The following is a 25,754-nucleotide window of genomic DNA, read 5'->3' on the forward strand; positions in this document are numbered from 1 at the left end:
CATTTGTGACTCACTGAGATTAAGTTTCCCCCTAAAGGCTTGCATCTCTCTTTGTCACATCCACTTACTGATACAACCCTATCTGTCACCAGCAGAGGAGGAGCTGGTGCCGGACACTGGCTCTGCCATCCAAGCTGCAGCGCTCCCAACAGAAACTCACAGCAGCCTTTTTTCTTCCTTATCTCTGCGCTTTGAGGTGCTCCTACCCAGCTGCCACTCTGCCTAAACATCCTGCAGCTGGGGATTATGGTAATGCCACCCCTAAGCCTGCTTTGTTAAACGAGGCACAATTGGCATGTCTTGTTTACAATGAAACATTTGAATTTTAACCTTTGCCATCAAGTTTGCAACTGTTTCTGAGTGGAAAGTGAGGAGGAAACCACAGACAGATCTGTCACTCAAGGCTAAAGAAGTGGTTGTTTATTTCCCTGCATAAGCATATTTGTTATATTGTTGACACCAAAATTCAGTTTTAGTTCAGTTGAATGAAAAATTCGACCACAGACTCCACGTGCAGACTTTGCTTCCACTCCTCTGTCTTTTCTCTCTTACCTTGATGAGTTTGCACCTTATCTGCGCGGACACCATGTGGCTGTTGCGCAGGTTGCCCACGCGGAACATGAGGCACAGCTTTCCGTCTCTCTGGGAAATCACCGCGTCCTGACTGAACATGAGCGTCTCCGCGCGCTTCTTGGGTTGGGACATTTTAATGAACATGCAGCCGATGAGGAAGGCGTCTACTATGGAGCCCAGCAGCGACTGGAACAAGAAGAGGATGATGCCCTCCGGACATTTCTCTGTGATGTACCTGTAGCCGTAACCGATCGTGGCTTCAGTCTCAATGAAGAAAAGAAAAGCTGAAGGGAAGTTGTAAACATTGGCCACGCAGGGGGTGTAGGACGAGTCGTGGCCGTGATTTAAATCTCCACGAATATAAGCAATGGTCCACCACATCGACGCCATAACCAGCCACGCGATGGTGTAAGTGAGGATGAAGATGAGTAGATTCCATCGCCACTTCAGGTCCACCAAAGTGGTGAAGAGGTCAGACAGGTACCTGCTGGTCTCCCCTCCCAGGTTTCCGTGCTGAACGTTACAGCGGCCGTTCTTGTCCACGAAGCGCTGCCGTTTCTTCTTGACCTGAGCGGGAAAAGTGGATGCCTGGTTTGTGTTGACCACTTGGTAATCCTCTCCAAATTTTCTGCGAAGGGCTGCCATTTCAACTCTTCTCTGGTAGTTGGGAAAACGGGCAGTTTAATCCATGCTTTGTTGTTGTTGTTGTTGTTGTTGTTTGTTTGTTTAATATCCTAAAACGCTGGTTACCTGCAGTGCGTAAAATGCGCCATGGTCACCTCCGCGCGCACAGCCTCAGTTCTTTGCAGTTGTTCCGTTTTTATGCTTTTAGTGCATAGTTTTTATTTCTAATTTTAATTTCCAAAAGCTTTTCTGTTCCTTCAGATATCTTTCCAGACAGCAGAGGATCCCTGACTGTCGCTGTGCGCTCTGATGACTCAACTCTGTCTGACTGGCGCGGTGTTCTCCAGTGGAGCGTAAGAGCGCAGGAGGAGCGCACTTCTGCTGGGCTGTTAAGGGTGAAGAGGGAAGTATGAGGAGGAGATGTGGAGAGAAAGAGAGGAGGGCAGGGAGAGAGGAGGAGAGAGTTACACAAGAACAGACTAAGAGAGAGGAAGAGATGAGTGTTAGATTCGACAGATCGAACTAAAAACATATTTTGCCTATTTATTCTCAAAATCTTTATCAAATCAGAATCCCTCTTTTGTTACTGTGTGGCTGATCCTCCTGCGCGTTGGGCAACCCAGAAAGTCGTTAAAACAGCTCCACCTACTGGAGGAAGATCCGATTTGCGCCTTGATGTTTTTGGATAACGATCTGAAAAGCGCATCTTGGGATTTTATGACTTTTATTTTTTTGTGCAAAACTGTAAACTAAAGCATTTTTTAGGTAAAGAACAAGCGTCCAGCTCCTGTTTAATTTTTATCTAAAGTTTAATTTTCTGCACTGTTGCTTTCAATAGATTTAATTTCAATTCTCCCTGAAAGCGTTTTTGTCCTTGTTTCTAACTTTAAATCAGCAACTCTTGCCTTTCCTGCTGAGCTCTTGCATTGATTTAGACGTTGAAGATCTAACAGAGGATTTCCTGGGCTACTGTTGTCTCTGTCAGCATCCACAGAAAGAGGAGTCGCTGTGGTTTTGCCTTCTTTTAATCAAACTTCAAGTAAAAAAAAAAAAAAAAGGCGCTGCAAGTGAGACTTGTTATTGATTATGTCCACTTACAGCCACACTATAAGATTCCTGGACTGATAGTATTTCTATACTGAACCCAAAAGACTTTAAGATGTCATTAGATTTAAATCAACAAACAATCCAAAAGCTTTACGGGTCAAAATAAAACAGAATTAGTATTTTTCTGCAACCTTATGTACCAGAGCCACATGCAGCTCTTTCATCCTTCCATTGTCCCTCTCCGGTTTTGAACAAAAATGCTAACAATTTGAGTAGACAATTCAATTCAATTTTATTTGTATAGCCCAAAATCACAACAACAGTCGTCTCGATGGGCTTCGAAGTAAAACATGAACTCAAAATGATCACGAATACAAAGAGTTCAATAGGAAAATACTAAAATGAACTAACAAACTGACTAATCCATACTGGCATCCCTGCCCTTAGACCCCCCTTCGCGGTAAGGAAAAACTCCCCAAAAAAACGGATTCCTGAAAAAACGAAGAAACCTCAGGGGTGCCCATATGAAGGAGGGATCCTCCCCCAGGTCGGACAGGTGATTTACCAGAACTCTTAGAGAAGAATTAACTTATCTAAATCTACAACTACATATATAAAAGTCCAGCAGACGAGCTTCATCCAGCCGTGGTTGTGGGGACAGTCAAAGGCGCGAGTCGAGCCGGAGGCAGGATCCACAGCCAGGTGTAGTAGCGCGAGCAAAGGCGAGGTAGACAGTCAGGAACTGGAGCACGGATGAGCCCACTGGAATCTGGAAGCAATCCCACTCCCCAGGAGGGGAGAGGGAAAGAGGGACAATACATGAATCAAGAGGTTTGCTGGTTAGGTTTTGTTATTTAATTTGATATATTTAAAATGAGGTGGCAATAACCAACCAACTCTTATTTTAAGCCTTGTTGCTGTCAAAAGTTATATAAATGAAGGTATAACTGTTATATTAAAGTTATTGTAAATAACAAAAACTAAACAATATGGTTTAATGGCCACAAAAATAAAGTTTATTTTTCTAAACTGCATGTGGACTCTTGTTGGGTTTTTGTCCGTAAGAAATGGAACCAAATGGCTTTTTTAGTGTTAAAGGTTTCAGACCCCTGTTTTAGACCTTTGAAATGAAAGAAATATAATCTATAAGACCAACAGTGTCTTTATTTATTAAAAAAAAAACAAAGATCCGATTGACTTGATACATTAATCAATATGTCCTGTCTGTAGAGGGGTTCTGTCATGGAGCTCATTTTGGAAATGAGAATGTGGTTCACTGGTTTGTTTAACAGAAAAGTAAAAACAAAAAAGTAGACATTGTAAAAGTAAACAAAACTGTCCAGAGTTCTACAGGTCCTTATAGTACATTTTCAAAATCTAGTTGGAAATTATTGAATAGTTTTATGTTTGTTTCTGTTCCATTTGTGTGATACTGAATGTTGAACTTGTTCTGATTCAATCCTCTCTGCTGTTTCTGTACAAAACAATGTCTATTTTATAACCAACTCCTCAATTTTTGATCAAAATCAGACATTATTTATAAAATCTTCTGTCATTAAAAAAAATATCTTACAGTGTTTAAAGAGCATCAATTCAGATAAGCAGTCTAACCAAAAATCCTGCACTTTTTGCTCTTGTTTGAAAACATGAGAAGGGAAACATGAATTTCAATTTTAGACCGATTCAAACTGATGCAACAGCTCTGCAATGAAGCCTGTGGTCTTTATTCATTTTTGCATTTTTGCATAAGCCTGCTTCCCTTTGGCAGCTTTAGTTTTTCATTACAACACTGAACTGAGTTAGAAAGCAAACTTTGTGTTTTGTAATAAAGAGAAGATGCTCACATACCAAGTGTCACTGTGGCAGCGCAGGCGTGTCTTCATACACACCTCCAGTCTTCAAAGCACACATGTTCATAATATATTATAAAGGGAAATACAGAGGGGTATTTTTTTAATTTTTTCAATCTATCTACCATATTCCTTTTGTTATTGTTGTGAATTAAATGTGATGTTTTCTTTGTCCTGACCGATGGATTCAGTTCAAATACAGCCAAGCCATCAAAGTCTTCTGCAGTTTGTAGTAATAAGAATAGTTCAGAAAAGATTTCCCACTGATTCTGCTGCACTGGTGCCTCATCCAATGCCTCTGCGTTGAACTTGAAACATCATCTCATTTCCAAGAGGCTCTTATATACTATTTTGTTTTGTTTCTGTGAAATGTTTGTGTGACGGCTGCTGTTGTGCGTTCTGCGGAAAAAGAGGAGTGTAACAAAATGGTAAAGGAGCCGTTTTAGCAGAAGTCTAGTCCTAATCAGTCATTGAGCTTTTCAGGAAGCTCACTTATTTGCTTTCAGTATTGTGCACTAATTATATTGATATAGAGGCAGAGCTAAAGAAAGTTATCAGAAAATATCCCACTTTGCTGCTTCATTTGCTGGTTTCTTAAGTAAGAAAAGAGCATTTCTGCATAACTAATGGATGAAGATGTTAAGCTGTGTCTTCCGTACAGGTCATCATAATCTGACGTGTGACACCCTCCAGGTGATAAAACTGATTGCAGATGACAAATTGGAAGGGTAACTGTCAGATCTAACATTTGTTTTGAAGGCTGAGATAACAGAGAATGCGGCCATAAAGTTCATTTTGATCTATTACATACTTACAAAGTACCAAACAAATTCTGCTGAAATGAGCTGCAGTTGGAATGACTCAGATCTTTTTGACGCACAGAAGTCTACAATCTCTTCATCTGCATGCGGAATCTACACCCAAATGATCAATATGGAGCATCTAATCGTATTCATGCTGGAGCTTTGCTTCTGTTGTCATAACATCAAACTCTAAAATCTATTTATAATCCTGCATCGCTCAGTTTTCTGATAACTGACGGGAGTCTTGGATCTGCACAGAAGGAGGTGGTTCAAGGCTGGAAGAATGGAGGATTAGTCTGCAGGCAGCCAGAATCACCATCTGCTACGGGGAAAGGCATCAGGCTTTTCCCACACAGAAACCAGAACCAGCCAACCAAGCAGATCTGACATTTTCTGAGCTTTTTAGTGAAAAGAGAACCTTTGCAGCCATGCACAGATTGATTGTGTGAGACTGAAGAGGAGGAGAAAACAGAATCAAATCCACGCTGCACTTCAAGATGAAAAGCATCTGGGTCTGAGGAGACATAAAGATATTTGTTTTTTTTCTTAGTTGTGGTTTGTGCACAGACCTGCTGAATTCACTTATTGTGGTGCTGATAGGACTCCAGCTCAAACAGTCTCTGACCTTAATGACCCTAACAATGAAAGGCGAGCCGCGCATCAATGTTTCCAAACACTAGTTATGGTCAACACTGACTGATCATATAACATGACCGGGTAGGTTGTCCTCTTTTTGCCTATCTATTCAATTCAATTGTATTTATATAGCCCAATATTATAACAGTAGTCGTCTCAGTGGGCTTCATACCATAAAGATGAAATCTTAGAATTCAATAGATATTGGCTGAACTAAACTAAACAGACTCAACTAAACTGGACCTTCCTGTCCTTAGACCCTTCTTCATCAGCAGCTCCTGCGTCTAGACCTGGTTCAAGTGACCCATTAATGTTACAAATGAGCATAAGGATAGTTTCTGTTTCTAAGATGGTATTTAAAAACTGCAGGAAATTCATCCGTCCTCAGAAAATACCGGGAATTCTCAGGTGAAATTAAATCCAACAAACTCATTAATTATCCAGTCCCTCCTCTCAAAGTCTATGCAATGAACTTAAAAAAATGTTTCCTAATTTCTTCAGCAGAGTTCAGATGGTGGAGTCAGAATTTGTTTAGTAAAAACCAAAACAGTAAAGCCTATAGTCCACAGAAAACATGCCTTCCTACTTCCCATTTTCATCCATAATGCATTTCTCTGTCATGGCTATGCAGACTGAATACACAACATTACGTAAAACCATAAAGAATGCGAACGTCGTTTGTGTTTAGTTACAAAGAAAGCCAGTTAAATCTGTCCAGACAACAGAGCTACGTAAAAACTAAACAGACATGATCATTAGAAATCATCTTTGACCACATTTCACATATGAAGAGCTATTTATGGTTTATTTAGTACAAAAAGAGCTTGTTGGAAATCTTCCCAATGATATAGAGTTAAATGCGTGTCAACCATCTCATTCATCAGCATTTTGTCTCTTTAATGCTTGTTTTTTAAGTCTTTTCTTTTCTCCTCACATATAACCAGAACAGATGCACAAACATTCCAGTAAATGAATGTTCTGTTATCATATTATTCTGTTTTTTCTGACAAAATCTGAAATTCATACACAATATTTGTGTTTTAGTCCCTGGTAAATCATTTTGATGCTGATGTGAGTTTTTTCAAAAATGTATTTCTCATCAACCAAAGGAAAAACCTTGTAAAGATTTGCATCAACAGATTTGTAATTGAACCGGATTTCCCTTTTGCAAAAATAAAGACAGAAATGCTTAAAATCCAGACAAACAAATGTCCCCCGATCTGCTGTCAACAAGATCTTGGAGAGCAAGAAAATCTGTCCCACTGGTTTTTGGGACTAAAAGGGATTAAAATTCCTTTTAATCAGTTATGTGTGCAAATTTTGTTGAGTTTTTGAGAGTTTTTTTGCCCTTTAAGAAAAAAGAATTGAGACCTTGTAGTCCAGGACTGCCACAGGACAAAATTACTTTCTTGCTTTCAAACCATTCTGCATATTTAAATGCCCTAAATAATGCCTAAATTATTTTTAATGAGGGATTAAAATGGAATAATTATGTTCAGTTCAGTGTAATTTTCCACAAAAAACGTTTTGCCAGTTGAAAGTTTAACTTTTATGTACTTTGGCTGGAAAGATTATTCGACCTTTAAACTGTTCTGCAGGCGTTTCTCCAAACATGTTTCTGTAACTCAAAGTTTAGGTCTTGTGAATTTTCCAGATCATCTACCAATTTTTAAAAATGTTTTATGCAGTTAAACTGATTTACGATCACAAAAGGCATAATCAGTTTATTTTGACTTTTTCTTTAACAATTTAAACATTAATAGCAGTAAGGCATGCCTACTGTAAATGTATGATGGAATTGTATTACAAATTATATGATGGTAGTCTTTTTCTTTCTTTTTGTTCCATAAATCTGTATTTTCAGCATATTTTAGATCCCAGTTAACTGTTTTCAAGAATTTATGATTTTATTTAGGCATTTCTGGCATGTATTTTAAGCTTTCAGCAATAATGGACAATGTGCTCCTTTATTGAAGCCTAAATGTGTTTTGGAGCGGAAAATCAGATGTTACTAAATGCTATTTATTGTCTAGGTATAACTTAATATGTTTATTGTTAACGAAGAGGAGGGGAAGAGGAATCTCATGAGTTTTAATTTCTACTAAGAGTAAAACCTCCGGCTGCGTGTGAAATCTGAACAACACTGCCATCTAGTGATGAGATTGGATCAGGATCAGGTTTTTGATTATACTTCAGTAATAAAAAGGCGTTTTATGAGTAGAAAAATTGAGTTTCAAGTAATGCATTAATGAGTATAAAAAAAGTTTGGAAAAAGAATCTTCCTGAAGAATAAGAAAAAATATTAAGGCAACATTTTACCTTGATTTTCCTTCTTGAATTGATTCTGAACGATTTGTTCTTTGACCAGAGATCATCGGGAGTCTAAAATTCCTTTTTTGGCAAGTTATCACTAGACTGTGCATTTTTCCAGGTGTTTTTTATCATAATACCACTGTCTTATTATATATGACACGATATAAGAGAAATCATTTACAAAAATAATCAAAGTGCATACTTTTTTTAACAAAGTTTTAGAAATACCTGAATACCTCAACATATTAGATATGAAAAAGGAAAAACTCATCACAGTTGATATGTTTTTTTTATTCTTTCTGAAGTTTTTCCACCTTTTCATCACTTCCTTTTACTTGAATAAATGAATTGCAAAGTTTAGATTCCATTATTTTTAATACTTCCTTTGTCCTGCTTCTTTGTGTATTTATTCCTTTGAGATCAAATTTCAGTCATGGAAAAACAGGGAAATAATTGTTACATTTTCATTTAATTTAATTTGTTTATACTTGACAATCTTCAGGAAATGTTTTATGAAACAGCTTCGCTGTAGACCCATCTAGATTCCTTTCTCACCTTCTTCATTAGCCTGCAGTGTCACTAAACGATCAGTGACACGAATGTGCACCCAACATGTTGTACTCCCGTAAGAGTAGCTTTAATTAGAAGTAACATTACCTTAGTAAAAGTAAAAGTTCATAATTGAAACTAATATTTAAATGGGAGTAAAAACGTAACTGGTGAAATAAACTATGAAACTCCAGTTTGAACATTTGTGTTTGGTAGTTTAAAATTATGAATAAGTTAAAAGATGTATTTGTGTTCTTATTATTCTGTTGTGGATGGATATTTGACTAAAACTAAAATTATCATGTACTATTTCCACTTATTTGTAGTTTTTTCTAGGAAAACGGCATAATGCTACATTTTTAGACGTACAATACATTGATGATTGTGTTAAACTAAGAAACTGAGTTAGATAAACAGTGAATAAATGGTTTTTGCTAATTAATTTTTATTGGTAAATGTTATTTAACTCCATCATTGCTGCTTTAGTAAGTTTGTTAGGAAAACTGATAATTTGTCAGTTTTATACAATTGTCTGACAAAAACGGCATGTACTATCATGCATCTCCTGAATAAATGGTTCAAACAGCACAGTAGAAAAAAGTTACTGGATGAATTGTACTAAATGTAACCTATTCTTTCATAAGATATAAGTCTAGGGCTGCAAAACAACTTTTAGGAGTACTTTTTAAAACAAAAATGTACCTAAAGTCGTCCCCCTCTGATCATCTTTTGATCTGCTTTCAAAGCATTTCCAGGGGTCTTTTAATTCTGATTAGCCCGTTTTTAGCCAAAATAAAAAAAAAAAGTTGTTTTATAGATCAGCAGAACTTCATCAGCATCACGCCTCTGAGTTCTGTTGGCATGGAGTGAGCCCGCCCGCTTTCCATCATTTATCCGGCTGTGCATTGTGGTCTATATTCTCCAATCCAGTGAGCATCAATGCACACTGGTTCTCCACAGAGACTTCTGGGAAATTTCTAGGGCTCTCGATTTAGGAGCTGTAGATTTGGACAGCACTACAAAATGGAAAATGCACTATAAAATGCACCATGTAGTGAGTAGTGGAGGAATTTGGACATAGCTTCTGTTTACCCGCTCTCCCGCTACGTCACAGCCCCTCACATCCGCAGCCTAAGATTAGAAGTGCAGCAAAAATGGTGGGCAACATTGAAGCTGTCCAGCCATGTAGTTTTGAGCAAGATGCCAGTTTGGACAAAAACAAAGATGTTCTTGGATGTGTGTATCGTCTACAAATGGATGCATCAGAATGGAGCGGAGCAGGGAGCTTGTGGCTTGCCGTAGTAGCTTCTACGTCACACCTACAATCTTTTACCATATGCATGTTTTCGTCTGCTCCTGATTCACAACGATTTGAATTAATAAATACTCAGGGAATTGTAAGCCTAGTTTTCATTATATACAGTATGTCATGAGAAAATACCACTAGAAACATGGTATAAACACTAAAAAATTTGGTTTTTCATCGGAGTGGGTCTTTTAGTAGCCTAAATATTGAAAAAATGTAATTCCTTAAAGCCCATCACTAAGAACTCATTTCAGCTATCATTATGTGTCTCATTTCTTCATCAATGTAAAACATTAGTTGGCTTTTAGAATTAGATGAAAGATGTTTTTTGAGTATTTTTCTTGCCAGTTAGCTTCTGTACTCGAGTACATCTTTGGTGGAATACTTTTTCTTCTTCCAGTAGCGTATATATTTCAGGTTCTCTTCCCCGCCTCAGACGGTTCGGCTTTGGGTTTTTGTTATTGGCTCCGCTCAGGACGCGTCCGTCCGCCTGCTGTACCCAGAATGCTCTGCGCCAGGCAAGATGGAAGGACCCAGCTGCTGCGGGAGAACAATGTTTTGGCTCTAGATTTGATAAAAGTGCTGAGGAAAACCAGGAGAGCTGGCTCTGCGGGTCATGCTCCTGCACCGGTAAGAGCAGTGCGTTGCATGAATGTGTGGTCCAGAAACGCGGGCTGCTGCGGTGAAAGTCCCGCTTCAGGACCGACAACAAAGCTCGGTGATTGACGCGGCGGTGCCGCTAGCTAGCTGCTAAGCTAGCAGTCTGGGCTAGCCGGAGCAGCATCATTGTTCGTTGGAGTTGTGTGGGCCGTTTGTTGTTGTGGGTCACGTCCGTGTGCCTCCGCATCACGTTTTCTCTAACTCTGCAGAAAACCCAACAAACAGAGATTACAAAAAGCGAAGCAAAATAGAGTTTATTTCACTTTAAAGCTGTTTTGTGTATGGATTTCTGTCTTGTGAAAAATAGGCATCAAATTCGGATTATTTCACTAAATTAGCGCAAAGCTCGTCATCGGTCTAAAAAAACAGTCTTTTTTACGTTTGAATAATTTTAGATGTTTTGTTTTTTTATCATTATTTTTAGTTTTTTGGATGCACTGCGTTAATGTTTATTGCGTGTTTTTTATGAATGATTGCCTGATCCGCATCACAAAAGGAGCAGGGCCCCACAGACACAGAGATTAGCAGCTGCTTAGCTGCTTTGCTAATTTCACAACGAAAGATGCTGATCGTTTTTAAATGAAAAATAAAAGGGAGCACTCATTAAATCAGCTTTAAACGTCCCATAAAAGCTAAAGTTACAATTTAATCCTTTTAATTGATTCCCATTTAACCTGCAGCTGCAGGAGCCTTTTTTATTGTATTTTATTTTTTAATATTAATAGCAAACTTCGGCTACCTTCATATAAAGGTATTTAGCTTCAGACTCAGATGAATGTTTTCCTATTGTGGACATTATAACTTTGCTTTATTATAAATGATGATAATAATAAAAAAAAGCACTAAATTCACCCTGGATTAAAAATGTAAAATGAATTCGTTTTTATTTTAAACTATTTTTTAGAAGATAGCAGGTCTGTTTTCAGATGAATGCATGATAGACATCTGTAATTTTCCGCTCCTCCTTTGGGAATATCTATTTTTTCAGAGCCTGACTAGTTGGTTTGTTTTTAACATGTTCATCTTTTGAAACGTGTTTGGTCCAGAAGCAGATTGTATTTTTTCCTGCTAAAACATTTCTTTGTTTTTTTGTTTTTTTTTGTGATTAAAAAAAAAAAAGTCAGCTTCGCAGCCTCCTGATTGGGCTAAAATGGTTGTGATGAGGCGCTTAAAGATGCGTCCAACTGAGGCGTCCAAAGACGCTCCAGCGGTGATTCCCACAGTTCCAGGTTGAAGCAAACGATAGTTTTAAGGACTTCCTCATCCATCGATTTTTTTTTTTTTAATTTTATTTTATTTATTTTTTTATGTAATGACATGAAAGTGTGGACCGGCACCACCAGCAGTTTATATTTAGACACTTTAAATTTTGAATAAACTCCTTTCCTTGTTTTTGTTATCTTTAAAAAAATAACAAGGTGTAACAGTGATTTGGATTGTATTTTTATTTAGTCTAAAGGAGATTATGAATTCCTTTAAATGCCTTAAAAGTAAATGTCATTTGATGAGTAAAAAGGAGTTTATTTTATACAAGAGACAATGTAAAAAAGAACTTGGATCTCGTGACAAAAAGTAAAAATATGTAAGAGCAAACCAATCAAAATAGTTGAAATTCGACAGTGTGATGATGTGATGAACACAGTTTTTGAGGAGATCTGATCTTTGTAGCTGTTGATGTTCTTATTTTCAGTAAATGTTTTAAAAAAAAACACCAATTTATGAAAAAGTGCCAGCTTTCTGCAGCAATGCTCATTGAAATATTAAGAAAAATCTAACGACTAATTATAAATTTTTATTATCTCCACCCACCCCCCACCCCCTGAAAACGCTTAAAAATATGATCAATTTGAAGAGTGTTTGTTGTCAAACTGCAAATTCTGAGCCACCATAAATCAAACGTGTGATGTGTTTTGCTCCACAAACATGGCCTGTGAGCACTCTCATTGACAGATAAGCTCCTACAAATAGGATGATGGGGTCAGACAGACCCATTGAAAAGATTAAGGCACAGCTTCAATCCTGCCATTCCTCATCTCTTGTTGTGTCTGGAGCTACAGCAGCTGTGACCTTTCAGACCCCGCAGTATCAGGCATACGCACTGTAATCAACCAGAGAGAACTGAGAACTTCTGTCCACCTTGTTTCCACATTTTCCAGACCGCAGCCTTTTGTTGACCCACAAACCACCCGTTTAATCCGACTAAGCGCCTGTTTGTGAGATCAGAGGCTGTGACACTGATTCCTGAACGCAGAGCTTCTGTGGCTCATAACTGTTATTTGTTTGTGTCTTCACACACTGACATGTCTGTCCTAAACTCTGGTTGTTTTCCTCGCAGGATGACACAGTTTTCCACCCCGTAGTTTTCAAGCTTGTCCTCCCTCACCATGAGCATCATTCAAGACAAGCTCGGGAATGAGTTCCTGCGCTCAAACGGGAGCATGGACTCCAACTTTGGAGCGGGCATGATCATGTTCAGTCACCTCCCTCCAGTGACCAGCTTCACCCGCCTGGCGGCCCATACGGTCATGCAGGACCTTCCACCTCAAGAGATGGTCTTCAAGAAAGAGCGCGACTCTCCGGACTGCAGCGTTGTCACCCAGCGGGCCAACCTGGGGGTCGGAGACTATGTGCACGCTTTGGGCATCAAGCAGGAGAAGCAGTCCGAGCACGATTACCGCCTGCCCCTGTACCCCGGAGGCCTGGGAAAGAGCACGGGGCTGCTGGGGGAGACCATCAGCAGCAACCAGAACCTGCTGGTTCACGACCTGAACATGGGGAGTTTACGAGACGACATCAGAGAGATGGTTTGTAACAATAAGGCCTTTATTGGCTTTTATTTATCAGCGTATGCTACACTCAGCAGATTTCATGTAATGTAAGTAATAGAACGTCCTTTTATTGTGGTTAAAAACAAAAATTGCCTGGTTGAAGCTGGTTTCTACTTAAATCTAGTTGTTTTGGTTCTTCATTGACCAAAACCCCGACTTACAACAGAAAGACTCACTAATTGATTTCTGATTGAAATAAAATCAGCATTAAAGTTTAGTTTGACAACAGGGGGGCAAACACACACACACACACACACACACACACAAAAATAAAAAATGTCCACATGTGCAAGAAGTCAAAGCAGGAGCGAGCTTTCATCAGCTCGGTGTTGTGTGAACAGCAGCATTTTGAACGTTTCTCCAAACGCCGCCTTCACCCCTGTAACGGTCAGCATTGAGAATGCTGCCGTGAGCAGGAGAGGACAAAGAACCGTGATCAGAGCGAAACCACAGCTCCCTGCACTGCAGAAATGCAGGAAGTTAGCGCCGCGGCGAATCCTGGCGCTGCCGCACAGAAGCTCGATTTGAAACGTTTCAAAGCGACACACATGTCCCGATAACTTGGGATGCAAAGGGGTTTCTCTTTCTGCACAGAAGGTTGTGGTCATGCAGCCTCGGCGTGAAAGACGGCAGACACAGCTGTCTTGTTTGAGCTTGCACTTCATTTCAGACGCCTTTTGTTCTCCCCCAAATAGAAATACACACTTCCACACCCTGCTAACAATGCCCCGCCTTCAGGGGTCACCAAAGCCTGAATATTGAGCAGATTTACTCATTGTCTTCATTTAGATGCTTTTCTTTTTTTTGTTAAATAAGCTGTGTGGTCAAGGACAATTTCATTTTCTTGACCCTTTCAGCTCGTCCCATAAAGACCGACATGTGTGTCAGAAGAGTTCTGCACTCCATCAAGCCAAATAATTGAAGGCAAAGTTGGATTTCTTTTTTTGGTTTGTTTTGGGGGCCAGACTCTTCCCTGTTTTTACTCCAAACATGAGTGGATTTCAAAAGAGCAGGTGCGCCAAAAATCATGACAGAGTGGGACAACAAGAAGAAAGGGCGGCTTGTTTGAATCCTTTCTGGGTTCAAGAGTTTGTTTCAAAATCGTTGCTTTCAGCATGTGGTTAGTTTTAAGTCGAGTAAACATTTGATTCAAGTTGCAAAAGCGTCTTCGTTTCCATAAAGGGAACCAAAACGCGATGCTTTGTTCTGCCGCTCTCACAAACCACATCTTTCACGGCGACGTTTGTGCGTTGTGTTTGTTTGCACGAGCAACAAACACAGACTTGTTTCCATGATGGCTGGAGTCTGGGCAGCGTTAAACCTTCATTCAAGCGATTTCCATGTCGCGCTCACTCTCACGGCCCTCGGCCCGTCCCTTTGTCGTCTTCGCAGCTGCCGAGTCAGTTAGAAAAGGAGGCCACTGGGAGAAAAGGTCGGAGGTCAAACGGTGATGGACAGGAGGGTAAACCGAGGAAGAGGCGAGGTGATGCAAAGGTTTGTAGAGTGTTTATGTGTTCATCAATGTTTGGTTTAGCATAACAAGGCTGTGGAAAAGTACACTTAAAATAAATATTCATTAAAAATCAACACTTTATGTGAATTCTACTGTCTGCAAATATAGTTGTTTTAAATTAACATATGCCATCTTCATTTTATTCATCATTCCTGATAAATATGTTTGAAATGATATTTTGCTTCCTGGAAGCTTTTTGCTTTGTAAACAAACAAAAACCAAGTAAAACCAGGAAGTTCCCTCTTTGTGATGCAGGAGAGAGATGGGGGCAGCCTGTCTCCAGGGAGCAAGCCTCACATCTGCGAACACTGCGCAGCCGCCTTCAGAAGCTCCTATCACCTGCGCAGACACGTGCTCATTCACACAGGTATGGAAGCTCCACTGCTGAAATGTAGAACAGCTGCTGCGCCTTCAGTTTGTCAAATCCAAACTCAACCCCATCGGTCACTAAAATAACTATAATACAAATAAATATCGACTGAAAAGGCAACTAAGACGTTCCTTAGAAGTGTTTTACCAGAGGAGAGTCTCCCTGCTGTCCCTATCTGAACAATTATTAGTTCTTTGTGTGCTGAGTTTCTCGTGAACATTTATGCTGGGAGGAACCGTTTTCATTTAAATCTCCCACCTCTGGCCTGCAGAAATGATTGTTTAGTCAGCATTTATTCTCTTCCTCAGCAGAGACGCTGAATCTGTTTGAACAAACTGTTTAATGATCCACAAAATGAAAGCCTGATGAGTTTAGTTTGGTCCTCTTTTCTGACTTTCTGACTAATTTTGGCTAAAAGACAATCTAAATGAGAACATTTAAATCCAGTTGGAAACAAAAAAGGCGATTAAAATACAACTGACTCGCCCCCCTGCATGAAATGGCTTCTAATGCTCGCGGTTTGACCCAAATGTGCTGTTATTTCAGGTGAAAGACCTTTCAGATGCAGTCAGTGCAACATGAGTTTCATCCAGAAGTACCTTCTTCAGCGGCACGAGAAAATCCACAGCGGTGAGCAACCCCCCCCCCCCCCCACGTAACCTGCCCCTCAGAAGGTGATTAACCTCAAGTCCTGTTCTTCTTGTGCAACAGGAGAGAAGCCATTCAGCTGTGACCAGTGCAACATGCGCTTCATCCAGAAGTACCACATGGAGAGGCACAAGAGGACGCACAGCGGAGAAAAGCCGTACCGATGCGAGAGCTGCCAGCAGGTCTGAGCGCACCAACCCGACGTCGCTGGGGTTTCAAAGCGGTCGCTGAAAGGACTAACGCCGTCTGTTCTTTTTCTTCTATCCAGTATTTTTCCAGGACAGATCGACTTCTTAAGCACAAACGAACCTGTGGGGATGGCGTGAGGAAGGGGCTGGAACCCGGGATGATGGATCTGGATTGTATGAATGTGGGGCAGGGCAGCTATGGGATCACTCAGGGAAATGCTGGCAGGAAGAAGGGAAGGTCCAGGAATTCTGGAGAGGGAGAGGAGCGCAAGAAGAAGAAGGGAGATGGAAGGGAGTTGCAGATGCACGGGAGTGTGTCTGGCGGCTATGGCGTCCATGAGTACTCAGGCGAGGATCAGGCGGTGTCCTCCTCCACAGAGCCGGGGCCGAGCTCACAGCAGGGCCGAGCTCCAAAGAAGGCCAGCCGAAAAGGGCCGGGTAAAGCGGCCACTCAGCAGGCCAAAGCCGGGTCTCTAGAGCAGGATGGGGTTATGGGGGACCTCGGCCTCCTGCAGGGAAATGAAGCGAAGGTGGAGTCCACCAGCAGCAACTACGACGACGCCATGCAGTTTCTGAAGAAGAGGCGCTACCTTCAGGCAGCAAACGCAGCAGGGCACCAGAGCAGCGAGTATGACATTCACTTGTCTTCCCAGCCGTCTGTCACCCAGGGGGGGCTTTCCAACGTGCTGGAGAGCGACGCTCCTTTGAGCCTGGATAAGTCGGGGATCCCCGACGAGGTCCTTCAAAGCCTCCTGGACCACTACAGCCAGAAACCCGGGGGCGGGCACGCCGACATGCACTTCGACCTCAGCGACCAGCACGTGGAGCTGGCCCCCACCGCAGCCAGCAGCCCCGACATCAGCACGTCGGACAAGTCTGTGATGATGAACGAATACTCGCGCTTCCTGCTGCAGGCGCTGGAGCGTACCAGCCACAGCTTTTCCATGGGCCCCGGGCCTCCTCCGTCTGGCCCCTTCACCAGCTCCCATCCCGGAAACCCCTTGTTTGCAGACAAGAGCATCTACACGCTGTCCCCGCTGGAGTGTGGGTTTGGCCCGGCCGTGGCCTCTCCTTCGTTGCCCTCTTCTGTGCCAAAGTCTCACTTTGCCATGCTGACGGGCTCCTCGCCGCAGCACTGCTTCCACCTCAGCCTGGAGGCCCCCACGCACCAGCAGCTCACCCCTTCTCAGGAGCTCACCGAACAGATGGAGAAGCATCAGGCCTCCACCCCCCCATCATCCTACCAAATCAGCCCGTCTGAGCTGAGCGGCCGGAAGGACCAGCCGCCGCTCAAAAGCGGCTCTCCGGCCGTTTACACACTGGTCTCCTCCCAGGATCTGACCTCTCTGGACTCCTCCAAGACTTCCTACCAGATCGAGAACTTTGCTCAGGCCTTCGGCTCCCAGTTCAAGTCCAACGGCCACAGTTTGTCCTTCGGCACTGACTCCAGCGGCGACGTGGATCACAGGATACGGACGCCTGTGTCTGAATTCTCAGGGTATAGTAGTTTGTTGTCTGATGTCAATGAGCCAGTGAGTACAGGTTCCTCAACACCAACAAGCCAAAGCTACAGATGAGCGTTTCACAGGGAGACGATGCTCTGGTGTTTAAACCTCTTTTGTTATTTTTTAGGTGTTTTATTTTTGTTTTCATTGTACCGATGCTGAGTTCGTCTGCCCACTCCTCTCCCTGCAGGGCCTCCTGCTGATGCAATAGTTTCAAAAGACATTTTTAAGTGTTTTACTTAAGACTTTCTCTGGTCATTTATTCAAAAGTACCTTTGAGCGGTTCAACTTTGCAAATGTTAGATATCAGGAGGGAAACATGTCAGGGAATGGCCCAGAACTGAAACGGCAAAAAAAAAAAAAAGGATGAGAAAGGCGGTCTGTTACAGGTTTTACTCAGGAAAAAGTGGGGTAGGAGCCGCTCACGAGGGGCAGTGAGCGCTTCTCTTCTCAAGGTGGTGACTTCAAAGATGAGTTTTTAAGGCTTTCTTACTTCTTGAATGAGTGTGACATAAACAGACTGCTGCAGGCTCACTTGAAGACTGAAAACACTTTTTACTTGGCTGTATAGAGATTATGGTACTTTCATGTCAATGTGAAACTAGTGTTTTCTTCAACAAGGGCCATATATATTAATTTCTATATATATTTATAAGAATATATATTATGTAAGATAACAGTTTTAATGATCTTTGGGTCTGCCAGTGAAAGTTTAGGACAGCATGAGAGCCGGTTCAGGAGCTAAATTGTATTTTTTGGAGACCAGGGGAGACGTGAGCTTTTCTTCCTCATCCAGCAGAGGGCGCTGCTGGGCGACTCCTGTTGGTGTCTTCTTATTTATCTGACAGAATCAGCACTTTGAGCCGCTTTCTTAGTGTTTTGTTATCTGAGCTCAAACACTGGGAATGAACTGACTTGCTGTTGGAGTTGCTGTTGGAGTCTCGGGGGTTGGGGGGGGGGGGGGGGGGGGGGGGGCATGGTTCTGACGGGATGAAGGATGAGGGCGGGGGTACACATGGGAAATGTTTTCTCCATGAATCTTTGGGGAGGGTTTAGCCTGGGACGATAGTTGGGCTTTTTAACATTACGGTTCTATTTAATGGGGATATAATGTAATTGGAACCCCTAGATTTAGTTGCCTTGAAACCCAACTTTAGCAGGTTTGCTTTTTATATGAACTTTAAGGACAAAATGGGTTAACGATCAAATAATTTTTTGCCGAATGTGCGAAAAGTGGCTTACCAGAAAACTCCGTTCAGATCTTTAGTCTGCAGAAGCAAAGACGATTCCTCAGAAACTGGGTGCCTATTCCTCTGAAGGACGGGTTATACGTTTGAAATCCTTTGACTGTTGTTGTTGGTGTTGAAATGTCACGTCGGACAAATGTCTTCAGTTGCAACAACTGGCCTCAAATGCTGGAAATGATCACTCTGCTGCTCCGAATGAGTCTTATAGCAATCGTTGAACACGGCAGAGGGACTGCCATGCTGTCATATCAAGAATAATGTTGCTGTGTTGAGGCAGTAATAGCCTCACAAATACCTCAAGTCACCTCAAAGCATGGATGAAGGTGTGAAGGTTTTTTTTATGCTGTTAACATGTTTCTGAGCGACTGTATTTAAACTTTTGTACGTGGCGTTTGTGTGAGCTGATGCGTCGAGATTGCTGCACATTTCATGCCAACCAGTGTTTGTTTTTTTTTCTCTTTCTGTCCACTGTTTTTGTTTATTGTTTACAAAAATGTACACTACAGCTGACTTAATTTTTTACCCCTCTACACTGTTATTTTTCATGTATTACCCTTTGTTTTTGAAATCACCGCCAAATTTTGTAGCAAATCTTTGAATTTTGTCTTTTTTCAAGTCCCTGAATGTGTCCAAATGAATTCAAAAGTGACTGAATGGGGGCGAAACATTAAAACCTGCTGTTACATGAACAGCTTTGTGTCTGTTTTTGTGTTTGAAAATGTTCTCAAGAATTGAAACACAAGACTGCTTGGCTTACATCCACCACTAGATGGCAGTGATGTCATATATTGAACCTGGAAAAACAGTTCGTCACCAATTAGCTTTGTTAAATTATCTTTTAAATTGCTTAGTGGACAAAACATGTAGATCAACATCCTAATTTAGTATTTTTTTAAGTTCCCAACCATCATAGGGAGAATCGTGTCTGACTTCACTGCGTAGTTTTTGTTTCCATAAGCATTTAATGAACTGGACGGCTTATTCCCTTTTTGTGAAATCGTCTGTAAATGCCGACTGAGCTTCCGCATCGGAATGAAAGACAAACATTAACAGGAATTTATTTAAGCAGTTTCCCTGCTTTGATACTTGTTTGATTAAAAAAAAACAACAGGTTTTTCTTCATCCTTCTTTTGCTCTCTGCCTTCTATAACTTTCAAATGAAAGGAAAGTGACTTAAAAGTTTGTATCTCTTTAGTTTTCTTTAGTCTTTTAAAATATTGAGTAGCTGCTTAAAACAAATATTTTTCAAGCAAAGATGCCTTATTTACCTAATTTTCTTTTCATTTGATTTTTCCGTTGCATTGACTTCTACTCTCTTTGACCTTTAGCCTTTTCTCAAGTGAGTGTTTGGTTGGATTTTCAGGGGGAATTAAAGTTCTTCCTCCAGTTTCATTCCTGACCCGCCTGAGCGTGACGTCGACTCAACTTTGCTGTTTGTTCTCCATCACATCGAGTCTGATTCAACGGTTGAGCTGAAGCTAAAAATGGCATCACGGCAGATCCGAGCAGGGAGTGTCCTCGCCGTGGACGCTGCTGTTGACTCTTAGCTGGCTGGGTGGATCCTGGGTCACACCAACAAGGTTCTTATCTTCAGAGCTGGTAAATAGGCACATATTGAGTTGTGTACACAGTGAGATAGCAAAGAGGGGAAAACGGCAATAAAGGAAAGGAGTGAGCTTGATGGTTTTGTAACACAGGATGGATGAAGTAAAAATGCAAATAGGATGCGTCAATTTGGTTTAAAATATCTGCTTCCTTTCTCGTTGGGTTTTGTCCTTTTACCTTCAGGTTTTAGTTTTAGGATTTATTCTTTATCCGCCAAAGACGAATGACAAACGTTTTCCAGCATCAACCTGGAACCATCCATCCATCTTCTGAACCCGCTGAATCTCTTTTGGGGGGGACGGGGTCATGACGGTGCTGGAGCCTATCCCAGCTACTGTTGGGTGAAGGTGGGGTACAGCCTGGACAAGTGACCAGTCTGCTGCTCGGCCACGCCCTCACACAACACACCTAGGTTCAATTTAGAATCTCCAATTAACTCGTGAATCATGTCTGCACTGTGGGAGAAAACCCTCGCATGCACGAGGAGAGCATCCCAGGGTTCAAACCAGCGCCTCCTTGCTGTGAGGCAAGAGTGCTAACCACTATACCATCGTGCAACCCCTTAGCAAAAAGTAGTACTCTTGAAGTTTTTTTTAAATAAATTTACTTGAGTATAAGCATAGCAAGTCGACTTTAGACCATGTAAATGAGTAGGAAGTATACCAACTGAATACTTCTGCAGACTAATTTGGAACATTTTAAGTTTACATATTTTGGATACTACATAAGTAAACTTCAAGTGTACTGCCTCACTTTTAGTACAGTGAAAGTATACTTGTAGTACACTTAAATTGACTACTTTTTGCTCATTTCTTACTGTGGTATGGACTTGTTTAAGCTGTTGGAAAATACCCAGGTAAATTATACCTGGGTAATAATCTGGACTATTTCAAAGTACCTAGACAAATGTGATATGTTCTTATAACCATAAGTATTTGATTAAAGCAAAGTTTCTTTTTGTTTTCAAACAAAATGATTGCCAAACAACAATTTTTTAATTTAATGTTTTTTACTTTTAACCTTTTGGCATTCAGAGTGAACAGCAAAGTAAGCTTCTCATTGCAGAGGGAAACCTGCTTCTTTACTGTGCATAATGACAATAAACCTTTTCAATCCTTTGAATCTAAAGTGTAAAAGCAAAGATCCCATTCTTTTTGTCAATAGAAATCAAAAAGAAACACTAAAAGGCAGAAAATGTTCCTATATTCTGTCTGCAATGAAAGAAGTTCAACAGCAGCTCAGAGTTTGTTCTAGTGATGATGAATGTTGGATTTCTCATCCTGATACTGTTGCAACACCCGGAAGTGTCTTTCTCTGTTTCCATGATGGTTCTAATCCTAAAAATGCATCTTTCTCGGAATAATCAGCAGCTCCAGAGCAGAACCTGAACTTTCAGCGTTCCTCATTACTTTGTTCTCTACCACCCAAACAGAACACTTCTCTCATAAATGCAGGACAGCTTGTGGTTTCCATAATTTGTAAAAGTACAGTTGAAGGTAGAGCCTTTAGCCACCAAGCCCCTGTCTTATGGAATGAGCTCCCAGCTCATGGAAGAGAGGCCGACACAGGTTCTACATTCAAAGTTAGGCTTAACACATTCCTCTTTGGACAGGCGTATTCCTAGCTAGTAATCAGAGTATATGTAACTTATTGCCCCCCTACCTCACCTACAGGAATGAATTTTGAGGGAATAATTACAATTTTTCATTTCATCCATTATACATATTTCTCCACGGATCTAAGCAAAGGGAAGATGGTTTCATGAACCAGGCCTGGGCGGCCCGTTCCCCCTGCTTAAATGAACACTACCGTATATTGTATTCATATTGGTTTGTTTAAAATGTAGATTTTCTGTTATTGTCATTGTTATAACCATCTGTTAAATGTGCCGTAGTGCATCCAACTTACTATTGACATGTTTGAATTAAATGTACATAACAGTAACAACTGGTGGCTAGGAGTATGAAGCTGGGGAACTGGGGTTCTGTCCTCTATTCTAATGTACTTCTCCTTTCCTGATATCTATTTATCATTTAGTCCTCCATGCCTCTGTTTGGTGCACTGCGATGCATGTGTTGTCCCTCTTTCCCCCTCCGGGGGGGCGGGAGGGATTTCCAGGTTCCAGTTGGCTCGTCTGTGCTCCTGTACCTGACCGTGTACCTCACCTCCGGCTCATCTCGCGCCCCCAGCCGTCCCCCAGTTCCATCTGGATGAAGCCCATCTGCTACATTATTCAAACATGTAGTTGTAGAGTTAGAGAAGCTAATTCCTCTCTTAAGAGTTCTGGTACATCACCTGTCTGTCCTGGGGGAGGATCCCTCCTTCATGTGGACACCCCTGAGATTTTCTTTTTTTTTCCGGAATCAGTTTTTTTTTAGGAGTTTTTCCTTACCGAGAAGGAGGGTCTAGTTTAGTTTAGTTTCACAATCAGCTAAAAAGGGAATCTTTCCCTCCTCAAGCTATTTAATTTTAGTTATTCAAGACATAATAGAATACGCTTGAACAGCAGAAAATTCTTTTTTGCTTTGAAGAAGAGAAAGAACATGTCCTTGGGCATTTATAACAGACTCTTTCTCTGACGCCAGCACAGAAAGGTCTCCGTGGTTACTCGGCTGAAAATCAACACAAGGTATTGAAATATGTATCAACATTGGCAGCTATTTGCATGAGATAAGAGTGAGGTCAGGAAGATGTTCATGTTTGTTCGCTGCTGAATCCTTGTTATGTCTTTGATGGGGGAGTGACCCGAGCCGTCAGCGCTGCGCAACGGTGACACGTGGAGAATGTGTGCAGATAGAGGCGGAATTTGCCTCAAAAAATAGGAATAATAAAATGCTGTGGGAAATATTGCAGTTGTTGATGTTAAAGTCAACAAGCAGGTTAAACAGTAACTGAGCTCTTCATGCACCCTCGTCAAAACCACTTCCCTGTTAACTTGTCAGAAGAAACAGAAACTTTTGGTCCGGCTGACTTTTAACAGGTTTTTATGTCGTCAAGAACAAAACTATTTATTTAAACTCCATAATCCACTCATGAATAATCCCCCAATAAATCAGTAAGCACTTCAAGAGCACGGCTAACTGGAACAAGAAGAAAACAGAACTAAAGCTGGTTTGAAGCTTTAGTCAGGATGATGCGTCACAAAATCCAGTCTTTAATCTATAACCAAACACTTGTAAAAACTGATAGACGAGTGCAGTCAAACAAGGATGGAACATTTCGTTGAGAAGTGATGATATCCTAATCCTGAATTGTGAATTTATTTATCAGTAACAGTTCTGTGAAGGAGAAACAGCTAAAGGTCAGGATGGTGGCTCTTTATCTGCAGCTATTTATAGTTTTTTTAAGTTGACTCTTTTGTAAGCTTGCAAACAAATGAGTCTTTAAATCAGGCATGTCCAAAGTGCGGCCGCAGGCTCCTTTTAATTAAATTAATAATGTGCATCCCCAAGCACTCAATTTCTGTGTACACAAACTATTTGTACAATTTCTCGATTGTGATTGGCTAAATTTCTTTTTAAGCCGTTGTAAACCTGGCAACACTGTCGTACTGTGACGCTTTCTAGCTCATTTCTAAAAGGTCAACTGTAAATAAAACAGGAGATGTAAGAGTGAGGGCCACCATTTCTAGTGTAAGTGGAAATTAGCCTTTTTTTTTTACTTCCCCCAGTTAGATGTTCAGTTCTTTCCAAATGCTACCATTTTAGCTCTTTAAACAAATAAAATCTGTTGGAGTGCATTGTGGGCGGGGTGATGTGACAGTGGCTGGTTTTGTGGGTGTCCTGCTTGCTCGTCTGTCTGGTCTGCATTGGCAGAAGGGAAGTGTGACCCCTCAGGGACCCCGAGGCCTCTGCACAATGCAGAGGCAAGTCTCTGATGTCTGATCAGCTGATGCTGCATTTCACAATAAAAGTGTTGGGTTTTTAAAATGGACACCAGGCGCCTTTATGTTTTTAGAAAGTTGTTTTTGAAAAGGTTGCTTCTGTTGAGGTTGTTGTGAAAACCCAAACTTCCTGAATTGGTTTATGTACTTATTTATTCTTACATGCACTCTAAGATTAGATGGTTTGTTTTTGCTAAATTTGTCCCTTGTCCTGACTATTTTCCTTTACTTTCCAATGACAACTTCTTTGGAGTGCTGCAGTGTTGAAAGTTTTCACTTTAGTTAAAACCAAATAAAAACTGTTGCTTTATTGTTTTATTTTGTAAAATTTCAAGTATTTTTGATAGAAATCAATGCTTTGACAAAGTAAGGATCAATAATACTTTCAGTGTTCTGTCTGCTTAACGCTTTCTAAACTTCATAAAAATCAAAAAGTGGAGCCAAATGTGAAGTGTCCTAATTAGAAATAATATTAAAGATCTTATTTTGAAACTCCGTGCGATACCTTTGAAGTCACATTTCATGGAAAAGGTTTCAAATACATTTAGAAAAATGCAGCAACTTAGCTTCTATTTTTTTCTCCTCTTTGAGAGTTTACCCAGTGAACCAAGTGTTTTTCTCACCCTGGTGTTTACATCCGTTTGTACACTCTCTTTAGATCAACTCCTTTGTGGTTTGCCTTTTTGTCCTTCGCCTAGTTGCTCCATTTTTGGAATTCTTTTGTTAACGTACAGATTATTCCACCTTTCCTGTCTAAACCTGAGTCTAGCCTTTGTGGCTTCAACTCCAGAAATGCAGCCTGCGTGGTCCGTCATTCTTTCTTTCTGTCCTTGTCATACCTAAAGAGAGCTTGGGCATCTAGTCTCTGTTTACCTTAGTGCCTAAATAACTACATTTGACTCAAAAGTGTGCTAATAAATACATGATAAATCAGTTCTTTGCTGAAATCCCAATTCTTTTGTTGAAAAAAGAAAAGTTTTATCGACAGGGCCCATACGCTCAGCTCTGTTGCCCTTCCCACTAATGTCTGCTTTCTGCCATTATGCCACCTTCCAAAATGGGAGATAAATGTCTATTTTTATCTACAGAGAAGCTTTAATGGGGAAATAAGTTGCCACTATTGTACAGTGTTTCTGCTTTATTGTGAAGTGTTGAATTTTCATTTCTTTTCAGACAGTCGTCTAACTTTCAGCCAGTTTTGTTTGCAGAATTTTTGTGGTCTAACTTGCACCATTTCTGTGAATTCTATATCTGATTGTAACTAGATTCCAAATTTAAACAAAAACTTCTCCAGCACAGACTGGTGGAAAGAAAAGGTAACATAAACGGGTTGCGTCCCGTCCTCGCTTTTGCTTCTAAGGTTCAGGAAATTTGCCCTATTTATGATCCATCTGTAACAAAGACGAAGTAAAACTTCACAACCTTGTGAGATAGGGAGAAGAAAAAGACAAAATTGACATAACCTACAGTTGTACAACTGTTTCCAGTGCTTACATAACGAGAGTGCATTTAACCAAATGAGGGGGAATAGTCTCTGACAGAACTTATTTAGTTTGAATCGTTAAACCCACTTAGTGCTATGAAAACAAAATGAGAAAGACCCAAA

At 40.9% G+C, this 25,754-nt stretch overlaps 2 protein-coding genes across 3 annotated transcripts in view; one reads left to right on the forward strand and one right to left on the reverse strand.

Moving 5' to 3' along the window:
* Positions 1–1,608, reverse strand: part of LOC144994324 (G protein-activated inward rectifier potassium channel 1-like) — a 64,551-nt gene extending 62,943 nt beyond the window's left edge. Inside the window, exons 1-2 of one of the 2 annotated variants that reach the window (XM_078951832.1) lie at positions 1,324–1,526; positions 553–1,230 (exon numbers count right to left, since the gene is read on the reverse strand). In XM_078951832.1, coding sequence (XP_078807958.1) covers positions 553–1,218 — 666 coding nt within the window. In that variant the 5' untranslated portion in view covers positions 1,219–1,230; positions 1,324–1,526. Of the gene's footprint in view, positions 1–552 lie in introns of both variants that reach the window. The other variant, XM_078951831.1, reaches the window with a different exon arrangement.
* An 8,577-nt stretch (positions 1,609–10,185) lies between these two features.
* On the forward strand, positions 10,186–17,652 carry znf281a (zinc finger protein 281a). The gene is made up of 7 exons (XM_011477889.4): positions 10,186–10,331; positions 12,697–13,165; positions 14,582–14,683; positions 14,958–15,069; positions 15,619–15,702; positions 15,784–15,902; positions 15,989–17,652. The coding sequence occupies exons 2-7, from the start codon at positions 12,746–12,748 to the stop codon at positions 17,483–17,485; spliced, it is 2,334 nt and encodes a 777-aa protein (XP_011476191.1). The 5' UTR covers positions 10,186–10,331; positions 12,697–12,745; the 3' UTR covers positions 17,486–17,652.
* Positions 17,653–25,754: the final 8,102 nt, after the last annotated feature.

This window comes from Oryzias latipes, chromosome 8 (assembly GCF_053564925.1).
Source record: "Oryzias latipes strain Hd-rR chromosome 8, Olatipes_Hd-rR_3.1".
NCBI lineage: Eukaryota > Metazoa > Chordata > Actinopteri > Beloniformes > Adrianichthyidae > Oryzias > Oryzias latipes.

Coding starts and splice junctions, on each gene's coding strand:
- znf281a (XM_011477889.4), top strand. CDS start 12,746: ATGAGCATCATTCAAGACAAGCTCGGGAATGAGTTCCTGCGCTCAAAC. Junction 15,070..15,618: donor ACACGTGCTCATTCACACAG/GTATGGAAGCTC, acceptor CTGTTATTTCAG/GTGAAAGACCTTTCAGATGC. Junction 15,903..15,988: donor GATGCGAGAGCTGCCAGCAG/GTCTGAGCGCAC, acceptor TCTTCTATCCAG/TATTTTTCCAGGACAGATCG.